Source organism: Trichomycterus rosablanca, chromosome 13 (assembly GCF_030014385.1).
Source record: "Trichomycterus rosablanca isolate fTriRos1 chromosome 13, fTriRos1.hap1, whole genome shotgun sequence".
Taxonomy (NCBI): Eukaryota; Metazoa; Chordata; class Actinopteri; order Siluriformes; family Trichomycteridae; genus Trichomycterus; species Trichomycterus rosablanca.
The window spans coordinates 10728775-10749065 of NC_086000.1; the positions used below are offsets into that span (position 1 = coordinate 10728775).

Below are 20291 nucleotides of genomic sequence, written 5' to 3' on the forward strand. Positions count from 1 at the left end.
ATTTTGTTCCTATTATTTTGCTGGTAGCCTTAGCTAATAGCTTAGTCTGTACTGCATTTTATTCTGACCTTCGACTAAGTTTGAACCTTGATGGCTACAGTCTGGTTTCAAGTGGATTTTCTTTTTTCAAAGTCTGATAGAGTGACTGAATTCTGTAGCGTTATCATACCTTTAGTTTGATAACGCAAACTAGTAATCTTGTTATCTTTAGTAATCTTGTTTTTGTGGGATTTACCAGTAATCAGACTCTTCTAGTTTGAGTAAATGTTGTCATAGCTGCAGAGAGGGTAACTCCATGTTAATACCCAGGTTTTTGAAACTGGGTGACCAACACAAGCTCATGGCCTATTACCTCCTATTCTTAAGCACATAGTATTAGCACATTAGTATTGCATAATTAAGCTGCAGGGTCCAGAAGATTTTACTCTCTGCACACACTAAACTGCTGTAATGACGACCTACTCCCACAAATATGCCCAAAATTTAAACAGTTTACGGACTGAGTATTCTAATCCAGTTAAGCAAAAATTTGGAAAATAGTCTGTCATGATCTCAGTCTATAAAAACACATATTTATAGAGTTCTGGTTTTATTATGTAATCATCTGAGTTAATGAGGGAGAAGTCTGACAAAATATCTTTCAGTTGGAAAAATGTAAACTCAGTGAAATGCTCTAAATTTAGCAACACTAACAACACAGACGACTGATAATTTGGCTGGAGAGGCAAGTATACACAGCAGCTGACATATTCAGACACATATCATGTATATAATATAATCATTACTGAATGACACAGAGTGTGTATGTTGTTTGAGAGATGATGACTCATTTCCTAATCTGTCTAAGTAACATGGCAGGCAGCTGAAAAACCTCGTATGTCATGGCAGGCGGATCTATCACCTGCTCATACATCATCTCAGTCATTCATACTTCCTAGATAAACCTACATGGCACAATATAGACCCTATATACAGGTACACATCAAAATACCAGTTTCATAAAAATTACATTTTTACAAAATAATGCTAAATAATCTGAAAGTCTGAACATTAAATTTGCGGTGGATCATTCTCAGCACTGCAGTGACACTGACATGGTGGTGGTGTGTTAGTGTGTGCTGTGCTTGTATGAGTGGATCAGACACAGCAATGCTGATGGAGTTTTTAAACACCTCACTGTCACTGCTGGACTGAGAATAGTTCACCAACCAAAAATATCCAGCCAACAGCGCCCCATGTTGAGACAGTTTTTGTACATATCCTCTGTTTCTTAATTTGATGGCTGAAACACATTGGGACAGGGGCATCTTTACCACTGGTTTGTGGTAAACTATAACTGTGTATAAATGCAAAAGAAAAAAGATAACACCACTCTGTTCAGAGGCCATGAAAAACATCCAGCTGATGATGTGTTGTGAAGTTATACATTATATAAGAATACTGTGTATGACATTGTTATAAATGGTAACTGAGTATGAATATAATTGGGATTATGTTTATTTTTTAGCTGGCAACAATTTCATATTAATCCGTGTGAATTCTCAACATGATAGCCAAGAACTCTTTCTTCACGTTTATTGCTTATTTTGCCTAAACCTTTTCATTCTATCTCACAATTCTGACATAATGATTCCTAAATGTTCTAGATTTGCTATTTAAAAATTTACGTAATGCTTATGAATGTGGTATGAAGACCTTGTGTTAGTTTCTTTAGCTAGAAAGACAGTAGGAAAAACAGTCAGTCATCGGCATTTTTACTTCCCTTATGTTTCCTTTTCTGAATCCTAAAATACTTTAGACCAAGGGTGCCCAATACGTCGATCGCAATTTACCAGTCAATCACACAGTGCACGCTGGTAGATCTCACCTCATTCAAACAGGTCAACATGATTGACATGAAATGTCACCACTGTTTCTTTAATTTGCGGTTTGTTACCACAGCTACGCCTCAGCCCGCCTAAAGCATCGCTAATCTAGAAAGTTGTCATTCATAAGTAGCCAGATTGCATTTTTCCTTTTGTAGCCTACACTGTTTGTGAAGATGAGTGCACAACGAAGCACAAAAAAACCAAAAACAATTCGATTCGGGCAAGACCACTGCGAAGACGACTGTTTCGTTTATACGTGGAAGAAGCTGACGGGGAATATTCAGGTTTCATGTAACAAAAAGAAATGTTAACCCTACAATCTGACATTCATATGAAGTTAAGGGCCTCTGCTGGACTATTTTGAAACTTGCTGGCTAAGAACAAAAATATCCAAACATAAACATGTGCCACATAATTGACAGCATTTTTGGATCACCCTACTTGTGTGAATCAGCCTTTTCCCACATGAAAACAATGAAGTCTAAATATCGGTCCACGCTTACTGATGAACACTTGGAAACTTGCTTGAGAACTGCCATCAGCAGCTGTTGTACAAACTACATAAACCCGGCTGACACCATTCAGTGCAAATCATTAAAATAAGCTACAAAGCTTTTTTGAAAAATGATGAGGCGAACCTTTTTAAAAAGTAGATCACAGTGACCTGCCGACTGAAACAGTAGATCTCAAGCCACGAAAGTGTGGGCACCCCTGCTTTAGACCATTAGGTTCAATGAAGCAAAGTAGAAACTTTAGACTACAGGTGCTTTGTAATGTAGAATCCTCACAAAGTAAGTAAGCACCAGAAAAACAAAAGTAAAAAATATAGTGTATGCCATGCAAAACACTTCACTCATTCCACACTCGTAATGTTGGAAATATGTATTACTCACTATCCAACATCATCTAACTACATGACCTGGGCAAGACAGTGTGTAGTAACCACTAGTACTGGTTTTAATGCCTCACATAGAAGAAACTATTGACTTGTGGTATTCTGAATCATCATTTTGTTTATGCACATACAAACTAATATTTTCTCTGTGTTGCTGAAACTTCATTGTTAGGAGATAAACAGCAAGTAAATGAATAATCACACATTGAGCACTGCTGTAAATGTCACTGTTCAAGGCAAACTGGAATACTAACACAATTATGATAAGTATTACGTGAATGATCATGATTATTATTATTACAAACTAGGAACCATATGTAAAGTATGTAAGTATGTATGTACACACCAGTACTTAGTACTTATTATTGTACTTAAGTGCTTCTTGAAAAGAGTTTCAGAAATTTTTATTATAATTTATTATTTTCATGATTGTCTATTTCAAGTAATTAATTATATTTTTAAAGACACCAAACATAACCTGCCTCTCCTCAGCCAGGATTTATTGGGTTGTCTACCATGACCTCCCTTTTATGTTTTACATTTGCTCTCAATATTTAGTCCTCTGCACAAATAAAATTGGTAAGTTTTAAATTAAAGGCTAAAATATTTTTGCTCCAACAGAATTCTTATAGATATAAGGCTCATCAGCACAGTGTTTTAATTTATCCACACTGCATATAAGTTTACTAAGAAAATATCTGGATATTAGGTTTTGAACATGAAGTTTATCAGTATTATCTGGTTTTCTTAAAACCAGATAAATTAGATTTAATTTAAAGGCTGCAGATTTGTAGTTAGTCATGAGCAAGTGTGAGCTTATGTACGTATGTATTGATTGTTGACACATAAGTAACACTTCTTGCAATGTGATGTATTTTTCCACACTGAGCAAGATAAAGTTAACAAAATTAAAACAAAAGGGGGTAGGTTACTTTATGCTTTAAACAAATGAAATCATGCTTAACAAAATGTGTAAGGTTTTTAATCAAGTGCCCTTTGTCTAATATGATGTTCTGTTTGTTGATCTGTGGCATTTTTGACACCTTTGTGGATGCACACTACTTGTATTATTCATGTTTAGAATCCTCAGAAAGCCTAAATATTGGGGACTAAATATGTGTTATGTATAAAACAAAACAAAATCAGCCCTTTCATTTTCTATCACAGTAGACGCTTGACTTACGAATTTAATTGGTTCCAAAGGGCTGTTCTTAAGTCAAAATGTTCGTTAGTTAAACCTATTTTTCCCATAAGAAATCATGTAAATAGAATTAATCCATGCCAGACCTCCCAGACCTCCCTTACCTAACCTTTCTAATGTCTTAAATGGTCTTTTTTGTTATAAATACAAGTATATTTTCCCTTAAATCTTAAATTATAGAATATACATTACTGTAATAAACAATAATAAACAACAATACACAGTAGTACAGTACTGTACATAAAACACACCCCATTTCAGTACAGTACGTGTGCTGTACCATACACCATAATACATTTCCTTCTTTTTATATAAAATGTATCTACCAGAAACAATAATAACTCTCATATTTCTCTATTATTTCCTTCTTTATTTGTAGGTGTAATTGCATTAAGAAAGAATACTTTACTCAGCGACTTCCTTCTTCTCTCTCACTCACTGTCTCCTCTGTCTGATACACAGTGACAGCTACTGGCAGGAGTAATTATACAACAACATTTTTCTACGCTTTTCTACGCTTCCTCTGCACCTTCTTTGGGGCCATTTTAATATTGAATTTTACAAAATATAAAGAAAACACCTGAAAAACACCGCCCATTGTCCAAATGTTCACTCACTGTGTATATATATATAGAGAGAGAGAGACGGTTGGAGTCAACTTGTTCGTGACGTCACGTGTTTTGCGAATTTCTGTTTGTAATCCGAAATTTGTTCGTACGTTAAGTTGAAAAAGATCGTTCATAATCCGAAATGTTCGTATGGTATACCGTTCATAACTCAAGGGTCTACTGTATGTACGACAGATGAGTCTTAAGCATCCTAGTGGTAAGCAAAATTATTTTTTATACTGAAAGGACATAGAATCGTAAAATGTATGAGATAAAATGTGATAATTTCCTCTTGATTCTAACAGCAATAGTCACAACAAATACTAGCACCAGAATCCATTTAGCAGCTTCCCAAACTTTGTCACACCACCTTATCGCCAACACATCACACTGCTGAAATTATGCAGTTTACAGTCTTTTACAAAGCAAAAACATCAGTTAATCATTCTGTTCAGTTATACTTACTGTTGAGTTTTATAACAGTGGAGCTCACCCGTCGTGCCGGCCCGGGCGAAAATGCTGGTCCAAGCATAGCACCACAATTAATGCTCCTCTTTTAGAAGTTTGTTATAAACAGTTGTTTTTATTATCAGTAAGGGTTAGATATACAAATCCATATCCCACAGGTTAAGCAATCGTACTCAGACACAACTCTTCTCTTCTATGCATGCCAAGGTGGGAACTCATCTCCAGTTCCAGACCCAAAAAAAGCAAGAGAACACGTAAGATTGGTGCTTCGCGACAAGTCGGCTCCATGGATATTTTAGCCAAGTTAGCCACCAATGGGAAGCTGTCACTTGACCTCCACCCCATAAGCTTTAAGTAGCACCAGACTGAAACTAGAGAAGCTCATGTGCCGTTCTTAAGTAAGTGACTGCATGTAAATTCTCCACCTGCAACAGCTTCTGAAATAAATGTTTATTATGGATGAGATCTTTCAGTGCACTGCCCTTTGGCTCAATAGCAAGTGCTACAGTAGAGTAACAGATAATTCAATTAGGTTTGAGTGTCACACCCTTCAGGCTAACAAGTGTTCATTTGTAGCAAAAGACAAAAACACAGAAGTCTGTAGAAACCACAAAATAACAGTCTGAACAAGCAATGGATAGAATTCCATTACGTGATAATTTAATTTACTGAATTTTAGTGTCAGCATCTCTCACCTGCATCCTGTGAGCTAAGCACATTGAGGGCGAAAAGCATGGCAGTCGAGAACGTAGTGGCCTCCTCTTTACTGGCAAAGTTCAGTCCATAGACTTGCCTGGCATCACGCCACTGGTGGAACGTCGGGGTGGCCTGGTTATATTTCAGACCCTTCACTATTGAGTAATTTATCACAACCTGCAGAAAAACAGGTAACAAGTAAACACTAGGTCAAAATAATTCCAACTGTCTATCTAATTAAATCTTAATTAAATATATAAATATTATATATAAAATTATAATATAAATATTATCTATCTATCTATCTATCTATCTATCTATCTATCTATCTATCTATCTATCTATCTATCTATCTATCTATAAATCTGAATATCTGTCTGTCTGTCTGTCTCTACCTACCTATCTATCTATCTATCTATCTATCTATCTATCTATCTATCTATCTATCTATCTATCTATCTATCTGTCTGAATATCTGTCTGTCTGTCTCTATCTATCTGTCTGTCTGTCTGTCTGTCTGTCTGTCTGTCTGTCTGTCTGTCTGTCTATCTATCTATCTATCTATCTATCTATCTATCTATCTATCTATCTATCAATCTGAATATCTGTCTGTCTGTCTCTATCTATCTATCTATCTATCTATCTGTCTGTCTGTCTGTCTGTCTGTCTGTCTATCTATCTATCTATCTATCTATCTATCTATCTATCTATCTATCTATAAATCTGAATATCTGTCTGTCTGTCTGTCTCTATCTATCTATATGTCTGTCTGTCTGTCTGTCTGTCTGTCTGTCTGTCTGTCTGTCTATCTATCTATCTATCTATCTATCTATCTATAAATCTGAATATCTATCTATCTATCTATCTATCTATCTATCTATCTATCTATCTATCTATCTATCTATCTATCTATCTATCTATCTATAAATCTGAATATCTATCTATCTGTCTATGTCTGTCTGTATATCTGTCTATCTGTCTATATATCTGAATATATAGCAGCTGTAGCCTAGTGGTTAAGGTGCTGGTCCAGTAATCAGAAGGTTGCCGGTTCAAACCCCACCACTGCCAGGTTGCTGTTGGGCCCTTGAGCAAGGCCCTTAACCCTCAATTGCTTAGATTGTATAGTGTCACAGTACTGTAAGTCGCTTTGGATAAAAGCGTCTGCTAAATGCTGAAAATGTAAAAAAAAAAAAATATCTGTCTGTCTGTGTCTATCTATCTATAAATCTGAATGTCTGTCTGTCTATCTATCTATCTGTCTGTCTGTCTGCCTGCCTATCTATAAATCTATATCTCTCTCTGTCTGTCTATCTGTCTGTCTATCTATCTATGTGTGTGTTTGTGTATATGTGTGTATATACTGTATAAATATATTCAGTGACCCCTTCTTATTCACCCATAGTGTTGGTGAATGGGCCAATATGGGCCCTTAGAGTTGGCGCCCATAGGGTTGGAGTGGGCAGTACACCAACCCCTTCTTATTTGCTCATACTTTAATGGGTTAGTGTGTGAGACCAGTCTAGTGCACAAACAATCACACACTGATCTCTGCATATCTCCACTTCTGTACAGACGCCTTGGGCTACTAACAGGGACCGTGTTGAAGACTCCACCCCCTTTTTAGTCTGGTCTTTTCCCAGCCAGCAGACAGGTGGCCAATTTTGTCTGCTGCAGGTACTGCTAATAGTGCCTGCTGGGGGAGCGTTCAGCCACCTGGTAGCAGAGCTGAGATTTAAACTTGGAGTTCAGAATCCCAGCACTGGTATTCTAGCAGAGTCACCTGGGCACATAATTAAACCTTAGATATAACGACTAGAACTTGTGTTCGTCTCTACTGTTTTTTTTGTTATGCTCTTTGCTATTTTGTTAAAGACCCACAAGTAATCAAGGTTTAAAATGACATGAACTTTCAAACTTTTTGAACAGCATGTTGTACAAATTGTATTACATATGCATCTTATATCATAATTCTAATGCACTAAAATAACAAAGAACAAACTAAAAGTAAAACAGGTGCTCTATTGGTGCAGTGGTATTTATGCTAGCCCTTTACCGCTTTGATTTAGGGTTTGAATTCCCAGTGGTGCAATCAGACAGTCGAGTGTCTACATACTGACATGATTAGCTATGTCTGAGTGTGTGGGTGGTTCTGTGGCCAAGACCCCACGATGGAATGGCATCCTGTCTGGGGTGTGTTACTGCATTGAGCCAGTGATTCCAGAGAAACCGGACCCACCGTGACCCTGACCAGAATAAAACTGTGATAAACTATGAAAATAAAATAATGTTTTTAATTTTTAACCATAATAATCAGTAATTGTACTTTTCTCTTTTGACTGTTTTATCATCTTCAAAAACAATGGCAATTACCTTGGCAAATTCCTTTATCAGTGCTCAGAAATAAAGCAATTCATTAGTTTACTACTAAATACTAATAAATAATGGCGGTCTTTTAACTGCTTTTACTCAAATTTTGATAGATATCTGGTGTATCACTGAGTGGCCCAGCCAATGTCCAAACTTAAACCCAGTCAAACACCTGTAGAGAGATCTGAAGTTGGCAGTTCATAGATGGTTGCCACCAATCTTATCTAGGATAAACTGCCCAAATCCAAGTGAACAAAGCTTATAACAGTAGACAGTTGTAATTGCTACCAAAAGGTATTAAATAAAAAGTATTAAATAAAGGCTCTGAATGGTTTAGAAAACAATTTTTTTATTTTTTGTAATTATTTTGTAAATAAACATGTTAAATAAATGCATATTGTTGAGTAAAAATAACAGTTACACAAATGTTTTAATCAAATCTACAACATGTTAAACTTTAGAAAAAGCAAGGTGTCTGAATACTTTCTGAATCCACTGTACATTCACTTTGGTTGTATTTAGGTCTTGATTGTAGCCCATCTGTTACTCCTTTAACTGACCCATCAATTGAAAGGTACCCCCATAAGGTTCCTATTTACCTTGTCTTGTTTATGCATTGGACCACTCTCCAAAAGGAAATGGCATGGTGGTGATATGGTATGTTAGTTGCAGAAGTGTTGTTAGGATTTTTACATTCTGTTTATCCCCACTAGTCTCTTTATAAGTGATTATGTTAATGCAAAATGTATGTTAATCCTATATATGGTTTTTGGTCTTATTAGGCTGTTGGATTTGTATTTTTGTTTGAAGTCATATTCTCCTTCCAGCATTGACATTTAGGTGCTTAAATCCTAACATATGAGGTCGCATTAGTTATGAGAGAGACCCTATCCGGCTATATCCCACCCCTATCTGAACAACAGGCCAATCATTGTTCATGTGGCTGCTCAGCCCAGCCGGCAGGTATTCAGGTGCTCTGGTGCTCAGCGTGTGTTTTACCACTGCGCCACCTGAGCAGCCACATTTTATGATTTTCTGTGAGTAGTATGTACCATACTGATAGACTGCGCAAATGGGCTAACTATACCTGTCAAGTCATTAAAAACTAGCAATTAGTCTATTACATTTCTGTGGAGCAAATTTAGCAAAATAATAGCCCAAAAGTCTTAAGGGCTTTCAAAAACTGTTCCCACTATAAACCTTATTAATTTATATTTATTGACATTTGCGTCTTACCTGCTGGTCCTGCAGTTTGACCCCCACCACACGGAAGGTGTTGTTTGCAGTGTTGTGGTAGATGTTGATGCGACTGAAGCCCTGTTGGCCTGGCTTGATGGGCACCCACTTCTTACTGGTGTCATCGTAGATCATCACAGAGGCCCGGGCCTGGCAAATGCTCTGTTCACTGTGAGGGGAGGTTGGGAGAAGTTAGTTTTGCTGCTTAGAGTCATATTATGTTAGAACATACTTAGAAATCAATACTATGCACAACTATGTTTACAACTAATGTTTTTAATTAGGGATGTCCCGATCACGTTTTTTTGTTCCCGATCCCGATCATTAATTTTGATCCCGATCCGATACCGAGTCTCAAACCGATACTTGTATTTTCTAGATATTGTCTACATAAGAACTAGATAATACTGTTCACACAGTGCACACTTCAAGTACATTACAGTTATTCAAATTAATCCAATGTATATGTTTAACAACTGAATAGCTCTGCAGTGCTTTAGGAAAAATTTGCCTGCATCCAAGCTATTGCTTAATGTTCTTTTATTTTTACAAAATAAAAGTAAACAAACTTAGTGCAGCATTGTGGTAGTAAAACTAGAACACTCAAAATAAGTGAGATAATTACAGTTTCACTTTGAACTTTACATTCAAAGAACACAATTTAGTTTAATGCAGTGATACACTAAAATGAACAGAAATCTCCACTCAAAAGTGGTGTAGCAGCTTAACTTGAATATAAAAAAAAAACAAATAACTTAATTAACAGCATTACAGTAAAACCTGAATACCAAAATAAAATGGAAAGGCACTCTTTTGTTATGAAGGAAAGCCAGTTCTTAAAGTGCTTTGATTTAAGCTGCTACAGTTGTCCTTTCTCTCACTGTTATCCATACTCTTACTCTCACTTCAAAATGAAGTGAAGGTTCTTTTTGAGGAAAATCAGCATCCCTGCCGTGTTAGCAGACAGCCGGTTCCTCTTCTCATCATATAATAATAAACTCGCTGTATTCGACTGAGTGTTAAATTAATTTTTAGGTGCCGTATCAAATTGGTAGTAATTGTAGATCGTTTGGTTAAATGATATCTGGTTTGTTTCTTATGAGCCACCGTACTTGTATGCGTGTTGTAACTGTAACAAACTTTTCTGTGGTTGTATTGTGACAATGGTTTGATGGACGTTTCTACGCGAAGTGTGTTTTGACCCTTTGGGGCTTCCATAGTGCATGGAATAGCGTGCTTGGCTAACACGATGACTCTAGCTGTCCGCTATTCGGTACAGTAACAGAAGAAGTTAATAAAGTGTTATGCTCCCGACAATTTGTGAATATACTGTGTATTTATTTCTTTATTAAGCAAGTGCATCACTACGACGCTCGGTTACATAACTAAGCCAATCAGAGTGCTTGATACTGAGATGTCGTTCAGTCTTGTAACACGTAAACTTGTAAAAGCTGTATGTTATGGTCCTGAAGTTTTCATACTCGGATTAAAAGTTATTGTTTTGTAAACCGGAGTGATCCTTGACTCGCGCACCATATAAATAGTAAAATTCTACAGTAATGAACGCAGCTCTGCTCCTACCGCCTCGTGAAACGCTCGCATTGCAGACATTACACTTCACTGTTGGACTTGTTTAACTTTCCAATTTAAAGTATTTCCACACAGCGGACATGCTCACGTAAAACGAAGGATCGGCCTTAGTAAACCCGATACCGATCAGTTAAAAAATGCCTTGATCAGCCCCGATTCCGATCTTTGAGATCGGATTGGGACATCCCTATTTTTAATATTTATATAATACTGATTTTAGAGTTCAGAATCTACATACATGTGGACTCCAGTCCCGAAGTTCACACAGTAACCAAACCTGCTCTTTGTATCTGACATGCTAGCGGCAACTATAAAGCTATTTGTTTGCAATGTTCAAAGGCGCATCCATTTTCTGTTAATTTGTTCATCACTACTAGTAATTCCTGACCAATTAAATACCTTAGACTCACTGGGTTCTTCTTCATTGTTCCATTTTAAAGTCACTCTGAGGGAGGAGTGGAACCATGTACATAAAAAACATGCATACACACCAGTAAAAAGCACTATGTAAGGGGTGTGGTAGTAATTTATGCTAATTATACAGTAGCAACTAGGAAGCCTAGCAGCTAAGCTGATAAGCAGCCATGGTTAAATTAAAGCCAGGAGACTCTCGACTGCTTTAAATAGTAGTATTTTGTCCGTATGTTGACAAGGTGTTCGATTAGCAAAGAAAAAACAGGAAAGTGAGATTTTGTTTTAGTGTGAGGCACATCTGTGTAGTGGCTGTGGGTTTAAATCTTATGACAGGATACACAAATGTAATACGTATAGCCCAATACACTAGCCCAACAGCAAGTGAATCCTCCAATGCACTTTCCCAGACCCATAATTTGCTTGGAATTTATCATCTACAAGTCCTAGATTTATATATATATATATATATATATATATATATATATATATATATATATATACAGTGTATCACAAAAGTGAGTACACCCCTCACATTTCTGCAGATATTTAAATATATCTTTTCATGGGACAACACTGACAAAATGACACTTTGACACAATGAAAAGTAGTCTGTGTGCAGCTTATATAACAGTGTAAATTTATTCTTCCCTCAAAATAACTCAATATACAGCCATTAATGTCTAAACCACCGGCAACAAAAGTGAGTACACCCCTTAGTGAAAGTTCTTGAAGTGTCAATATTTTGTGTGGCCACCATTATTTCCCAGAACTGCCTTAACTCTCCTGGGCATGGAGTTTACCAGAGCTTCACAGGTTGCCACTGGAATGCTTTTCCACTCCTCCATGACGACATCACGGAGCTGGCTGATATTCGAGACTTTGCGCTCCTCCACCTTCCGCTTGAGGATGCCCCAAAGATGTTCTATTGGGTTTAGGTCTGGAGACATGCTTGGCCAGTCCATCACCTTTACCCTCAGCCTCTTCAATAAAGCAGTGGTCGTCTTAGAGGTGTGTTTGGGGTCATTATCATGCTGGAACACTGCCCTGTGACCCTGTTTCCGGAGGGAGGGGATCATGCTCTGCTTCAGTATTCCACAGTACATATTGGAGTTCATGTGTCCCTCAATGAAATGTAACTCCCCAACACCTGCTGCACTCATGCAGCCCCAGACCATGGCATTCCCACCACCATGCTTGACTGTAGGCATGACACACTTATCTTTGTACTCCTCACCTGATTGCCGCCACACATGCTTGAGACCACCTGAACCAAACAAATTAATCTTGGTCTCATCAGACCATAGGACATGGTTCCAGTAATCCATGTCCTTTGTTGACATGTCTTCAGCAAACTGTTTGCGGGCTTTCTTGTGTAGAGACTTCAGAAGAGGCTTCCTTCTGGGGTGACAGCCATGCAGACCAATTTGATGTAGTGTGCGGCGTATGGTCTGAGCACTGACAGGCTGACCCCCCACCTTTTCAATCTCTGCAGCAATGCTGACAGCACTCCTGCGTCTATCTTTCAAAGACAGCAGTTGGATGTGACGCTGAGCACGTGCACTCAGCTTCTTTGGACGACCAACGCGAGGTCTGTTCTGAGTGGACCCTGCTCTTTTAAAACGCTGGATGATCTTGGCCACTGTGCTGCAGCTCAGTTTCAGGGTGTTGGCAATCTTCTTGTAGCCTTGGCCATCTTCATGTAGCGCAACAATTCATCTTTTAAGGTCCTCAGAGAGTTCTTTGCCATGAGGTGCCATGTTGGAACTTTCAGTGACCAGTATGAGAGAGTGTGAGAGCTGTACTACTAAATTGAACACACCTGCTCCCTATGCACACCTGAGACCTAGTAACACTAACAAATCACATGACATTTTGGAGGGAAAATGACAAGCAGTGCTCAATTTTGACATTTAGGGGTGTAGTCTCTTAGGGGTGTACTCACTTTTGTTGCCGGTGGTTTAGACATTAATGGCTGTATATTGAGTTATTTTGAGGGAAGAATAAATTTACACTGTTATATAAGCTGCACACAGACTACTTTTCATTGTGTCAAAGTGTCATTTTGTCAGTGTTGTCCCATGAAAAGATATACTTAAATATCTGCAGAAATGTGAGGGGTGTACTCACTTTTGTGATACACTGTATATATATATATATATATATATATATATATTAGGGCTGTCAAACGGTCAAACGGTTATCGCGATTAATCTCAGAATTTCATATAGTTAATCGCGATTAATCGCATGAAAAAAAATCTGTGTAAATGTTATAGAAAACAAGGATTTTTAAGTGAAATGTTACAATTAAAATGGTGAACACATTTTATGCTAAATGTACTGATGTTAAAAACTGCTGGGACAAGAGAAAACTGTAAGGGAGTTTTATTCACTCACATACTAGGCAGTAATACTATCCAATGGTTTGATGGACGTTTCTACACGAAGTGAGTGTGTTTTGACCCTTTGGGGCTTCCATAGTTCATGGACTAACGTGCTTGACTCAGCTGTCCGGTATTCTTTACCGTAACAGAATAAGTTAATAAAGTGTTCTGCTCCCGACAACTTGTGAATATAGCGTGTATTTATTTCTTTATTATGCAAGTGCAAATGCTACGACGCTCTTTTACATTTTGTTAACAAACCGCAAATGAAAAACGGTGGCAAGTCCGACATTAAAACGTTTGTTCTACCAGTCAAGTCTCAACATGAACTAGAAATTGCGGTAATGGCACTATTTTTTTTAATCGCGTTAAATTGAGATTGCGTTAATGCGTTATTATCGCGTTAACTTCGACAGCCCTAGTATATATATATATATATATATATATATATATATATATATACTGTATATATATATATTAGGGCTGTCGAAGTTAACGCGATAATAACGCATTAACGCAATCTTAATTTAACGCGATTAAAAAAAATAGTGCCATTAACGCAGATTCTAGTTCATGTTGAGACTTGACTGGTGGAACCAACGTTTTAATGTCGGACTTGCCACCGTTGTTCATTTGCGGTTTGTTAAAATAATATAACTGAGCGTCGTAGGGATGCACTTGCATAATAAAGAAATAAATACACGGTATATTCACAAGTAATCGGGAGCAAAACACTTTATTAACTTAATCTGTTACGGCACTGAATACCGGAGTCAAGCACGCTAGTCCATGAACTATGGAAGCCCCAAAAGGGTCAAAACACACTCACTTCGTGTAGAAATGTCCACTTTTCACATTTCACTTAAAAAACCTTGTTTTCTATAACATTTACACAGATTTTATTTAATGCGATTAATCGCGATTAACTATATGAAATTCTGAGATTAATCGCGATTAAAAATTTTAATCGTTTGACAGCCCTAATATATACACGTATACATATACATATATATATATATATATATATATATATATATATATATATATATATACTTCAAGAACACAACCTTTTTCATTTTACAATTTTCCCCAATATACATGTATCCATTCTCAATTGCAATACCCTGCCACTTGTGGTACATGTGCAGTCGAAGGCCACTTTACACGTAGTATTGCCATGCTCTCTATGAATCATCAACCACTCATGAATTATTAACCACTCCTCCACCAGACATAACAAGTTGCATTTCTGTGGTGGCAATGAAACCCGTCAGCCTTCCTTCCCAGCAGGCAATTATGCCTGTTGGACGTCCTGACATCCTGTATGGCTAAAAAAAAAAACTAGACTTTCCAGGAAAACACATTGCCTTGATCATGTCAGCATGTCTCTCTAAAATTTAAATATCTTTACAAATATGTAATTTACATTTACCATGGCAGATGTTGTCTTTTGCACCTTTTGCTAATACCAGTCTGGATGATATTGATAACTCAATATCTTTTTTGCTCACTAACAAGCTGAAATGTTAAATCATCTGACCTGAGCATGTCTTTCGGCCAAGAGAACTCTCAGTGGCGTCTTTGCGTAACATTGATGTTTGGCTTTCTCTTTGAGTTATAACAATAGCTTCAATATAATGTCAATATACTGTAGTTTCAGATTGCATTTCTTGATGCAAAACTGGACTATGTTAAGTTTTCTGAAGTTTATATATTTATCACAGAAGCATTACTTGTTCTCATGCATGTTGTCTGAGGGTTTGAAGGTCACACTCATTAAAAAGTGGTTTCTTGCCCTACATGGACTGAGATTTCTCCAGATTACATGAATCATTACCTTTTGTTATTTACTGTAAATAGTGAAAGACCTAAATTATTTGCAGTCTTGCATAGAGAAATGTTCTTTTGTACTACCACATATACCTCCATCAGAACCACTACCACACATTTCTTTATTAGATATATTACAACAGCCATATCCATCAGAACTACCACAACTCTATTTAAACCCCTTTTTTTTTAATTAATACCACTTCCATCAGAACCACTACCGCATCCATTTCATCAAAAACCCTTGGAATTCCATCATCATCAAAATTAATACCGCCTCCATTTTCATATCTCTTTCAGCAAAACTATGATTACCTCTATCATTATCATAACTGCTTTCACACCAATCTCAATTAGAACCACTACCACATTCATCAAAACCACTGTCACACCCATTTCCATATCAGAAACACCCAATATAATCATGCCGTATAAACTGTTTTTATATCAATGACTGTTGAAACAGATTTTCCAGTCATGTCTATGGATAGTAAAAAACTAAAAAATATATATAATAAAAAAATAAAGGCGCCCAGGTGGTGCAGCGGGATATTCCGCTAGCACACCAGTGCTGAGATTCTGAACTCCTCGGTTCGAAACTCAGCGTTGCCACCGGTCGGCTGGACGCCATTCAGCGGACATAATTGGCAGTGCCTGCAGCAGGCACGTCTCTGCTAGGGTGGGATGACCGGACTATGTGGGTGGGGTCTTCAAACGCTGTGTAAGGACCCTGATTGGCAGATAGAGAGGCGCCTGTTCAGAATGCATGGGTGAAAAAGAGTTCCGCTAAGGGCTGCACGTGGGTCGGAGGAGGCGTGAGCGGCAATATACCCACCTCAACTGCAAAATGTACCATTGTATAAACATGAACTTAAAGAAAATATTAATATATTAATAATATTTATTAATTTTTTAGTTGTTTGATCCCAAGGTAGTAACACACCCAGGACATGATGCAGATCCATCACAAAGCAACATACATTACACATTTATTCACATATTTACTTCAAGGAGTGACAGAGAACAGCCAATCTTCTGCATGTTTTTGACAAGTGGGAGCACATCGTAGCATCCAGCAGAAACCCACACAGACATGGAGAGAACAATGCAAACTCTTCGCAGGCAGTGAAAAGAGGTTAAGATCAAACCCAGGTTGTCCTGAAACCTAAATTTGTGAAGTGCATGAAGGAACAAAAGAGCAGCTTTGAGGCCTGATATAAAAAAAAGAAGCAATTTTCTGTATTCTGGATGTGACTGAAACAAGAAGACATTTTATGGTTGGAACATCATCTTTCCATCACAACTCTCAGATCCTCATTCTGCTGTTCAGCAGTCTGCTCGACTTACAATGAAGTCTATTTCTGGAATATCTCCTTTGAGTTCAGGAGACAGTACAGCTGGCTTCCTCTCTGCCCTCAAGGTTTCACTTCAGCTATGAAATAAAATACATATCATCTTTCATTCAACAACTCAATCATCACATGCTGTAACCTGACAGCTTTTAGCTTTCAGAAACTACTTTAATAGACATAAAGCTATTATTGCTTCCTCAACGTGCTTTGTGATATATACAGTGGGGGAAATAAGTATTTGATCCCCTGCTGATTTTGTAAGTTTACCCCCTTACAAAGACTTGAACAGTCTATAATTTTTATGGAAGGTTTATTTTAACAGAGAGAGACAGAATATCAACAAAAAAATCCAGAAAAAAAACATTAAATAAAAGTTATAAATTAATTTGTATTTAATTAAGGGAAATAAGTATTTGATCCCCTACCAACCAGCAAGAATTCTGACCCCCACAGACCGGTTATGTGCCCATGAGGCACACAAATTAGTCCTGTCCCTGTATAAAAGACTCCTGTCACAGAATCAGTTTCTTCTGTTCAAATCTCTCGACCACCATGGGCAAGACCAAAGAGCTATCAAAGGACGTCAGGGACAAGATTGTAGACCTGCACAAGGCTGGAATGGGCTACAAGACCATCAGCAAGAAGCTTGGTGAGAAAGAGACCACTCTTGGTGCGATCATTCGAAAATGGAAGAAATACAAGATCACAGTCAATCACCCTCACTCTTTAGCTCCATGCAAGATCTCACCTCGTGGGGTAAGAATGATTCTGAGAAAGGTGAGGTCAGTCCAGAATTACACGGGAGGAGCTTGTCAATGATCTCAAGGGAGCTGGGTGCAGAGAAATGCTGGATATGACCCCAAGAACACCATCCCCACCGGGCATTTCTTTGCCTCCAAACACGGCGAGTGGAGTTGATGCCAAAGAGCTCAATTTTGGTCTCATCTGACCATATCACATTCTCACAAGCTTTCTCTGAATCATTCAGGTGTTCACTGGCAAACTTCAGACGGGCCTGTACATGAGCCTTCTTGAGCAAAGGGACTTTGCGGGCACTGCAGGATCTCAATCCATTACGGCGAAGTGTGTTACTAATGGTTTTCTTGGTGACTGTGCTCCCAGCTCCCTTGAGATCATTGACAAGCTCCTCCCGTGTAATTCTGGACTGACCTCACCTTTCTCAGAATCATTCTTACCCCACCAGGTGAGATCTTGCATGGAGCTCCAGAGTGAGGGTGATTGACTGTGATCTTGTATTGTATTGACTGTAATTCTTGCTGGTTGGTAGGGGATCAAATACTTATTTCCCTTAATTAAATACAAATTAATTTATAACTTTTATTTAATGTTTTTTTTCTGGATTTTTTGTTGATATTCTGTCTCTGTCTGTTAAAATAAACCTTCCATAAAAATTATAGACTGTTCAAGTCTTTGTAAGGGGGGTAAACTTACAAAATCAGCAGGGGATCAAATACTTATTTCCCCCACTGTAAGTGGAGACAAAAATTTTATCATTTTTTTGATAAATACCAATTATAAACCACAATTCTACTTCTACTTATAATACAAACATTATACCACTATAGTATTATTTTTTTAATTCGTAAAAATAGTATTCTAACTAGCTATACCAACAAGAAAAGTGCACTACTTGGCCGAGAGTAAGTGGACCCCCTCATACTCTCACTCACTTTCTTGAACCGCTTATCCAATTAGGGTCGGGGGGGGCTGAAGCCCAGCCCAAGGCACACAGTAACACCCTGGACAGGGCGCCAGTCCATCACAGGGCAGACACACATACAGACACCCATTCACCTATAGGGCAATTCAGTGTCTTCAATTAACCTGACTGCATGTTTTTGGACTGTGGGAGGAAACCGGAGCTCCCGGAAGAAACCCACGCAGACACGGGTAGAACATGCAAACTCCGCACAGAAAGGACCCGGACCGCCCCGCCTGGGGATTTAACCCAGGACCTTCTTGCTGTGAGGCGACAGTGCTACCCACGAGCCACCATGCCACCTGTATATAAAACCAATAATATAAAATAAATTATATGCTTTCACTTTTGTGCACAAAGCAAGGTCTATTAAGAAATAATTTGAAGACTTTGTGAGGTGGCTTTAGCTGACTGCACAGAGCCCTGAACTTGACCCCACAGACACCATTGGGTTGAACTGGAACGTCGATTCAGAGCCAGGTCAGCTCATTGTAGATGAGTGCCTGACCTCCCAAATACTTTTTTGACTGTTAGCCACAAAGAGGGGGTGGGTAAACGTATGGTCAAGTCTTCACATACTTTTGGCCATATATTGTATCTTCTCTAAACTTCTTCTAAACTTGTAGTAGTAGCTGCAAGAACAGCAAACAATTTGCATCAGGGCATTTATCACTTTCCTGCTGTGATCATGAACTGTTCCCAAGCTCTGGTTAACCTTCAAAACAAACATTATGCTAGAGGCTTCCTGCTGGTTCATTCAGTGCTGAGTTGTCATGATAGATCTAAATTATGCATAAGATCTTACTGATTAAGAAAATGCACGCATGCAGAGAATTGTTAACATTATTGACAAGTATGAGTCACATTTACAGCATTTAGCAGATGCTTTTATCCAAATAGACTTACAATTGTGACCAAATAATGCCCACATCATTGTTAACATGGTTAAGGCTTTGTTCAAGGGACCAACAGTGGCAACCTGGCATTAGTGGCGTTTGAACCATAAACCTCTCTTTTACTAGTTTATTATATTACCTGCTGTGCTACCACTATCCTCAGCTACTACTTTGTTTTGTAAATATGAATTTTAAATTTGATGCAGGTAACATGAAGCACACATCTAGCTTGAGCCGTAAAGAAAGCAAAAACAAAACTGGTTAATTTGGTTAAAATCTGGCATCTTTTTTAGCCAATAAAAGTGTTTATGAGCCTTAAAGTATTATCAGTCAAATATTTACATATTATTTACATACTATTGTAAGTAAAAACATAGGAAGTAAATATAGCAAAAATAAAACATGGCCCAGAATAGCCCCTTGAGGCATACCAGATGTATAGACAGCAGAAAAAGTACCAGTGTACACTAATAATTTTCCATTTGATGTATAATAATAAGACTAGTAGATCACTATCTGATATACCCACTTACAAACTAACTCTGTTAACCAAAATACCATAATCAGAAGAATTAAGATCTAGACTAAAATCCAGGTTTGAGTCAATGCACTACCAATAGGTGGTGCAATAGGTGGTACCTAAAGGTGTAAGTAAGTTTGATAAATTGGCAGCCCATCAAGGATGCATTACAGCCTTGTGCCCAGTGTTTTTAAGACAGGCTCCAGACTTGGATATTATAATAAATTATTATAATAAATGTTCG

General features: G+C 37.8%; 1 protein-coding gene across 5 annotated transcripts in view; it reads right to left on the reverse strand.

The window, feature by feature from the left end:
• evla (Enah/Vasp-like a) overlaps positions 1-20291 on the reverse strand; it is an 82777-nt gene that overhangs the window by 30161 nt on the left and 32325 nt on the right. For all 5 annotated transcript variants that reach the window (XM_063007127.1, XM_063007126.1, XM_063007124.1 and 2 more), the window contains exons 2-3: positions 9343-9511; positions 5736-5913 (exon numbers count right to left, since the gene is read on the reverse strand). In XM_063007127.1, the coding sequence (XP_062863197.1) occupies positions 5736-5913; positions 9343-9511 (347 nt within the window). The remainder of the gene's footprint in view (positions 1-5735; positions 5914-9342; positions 9512-20291) is intronic.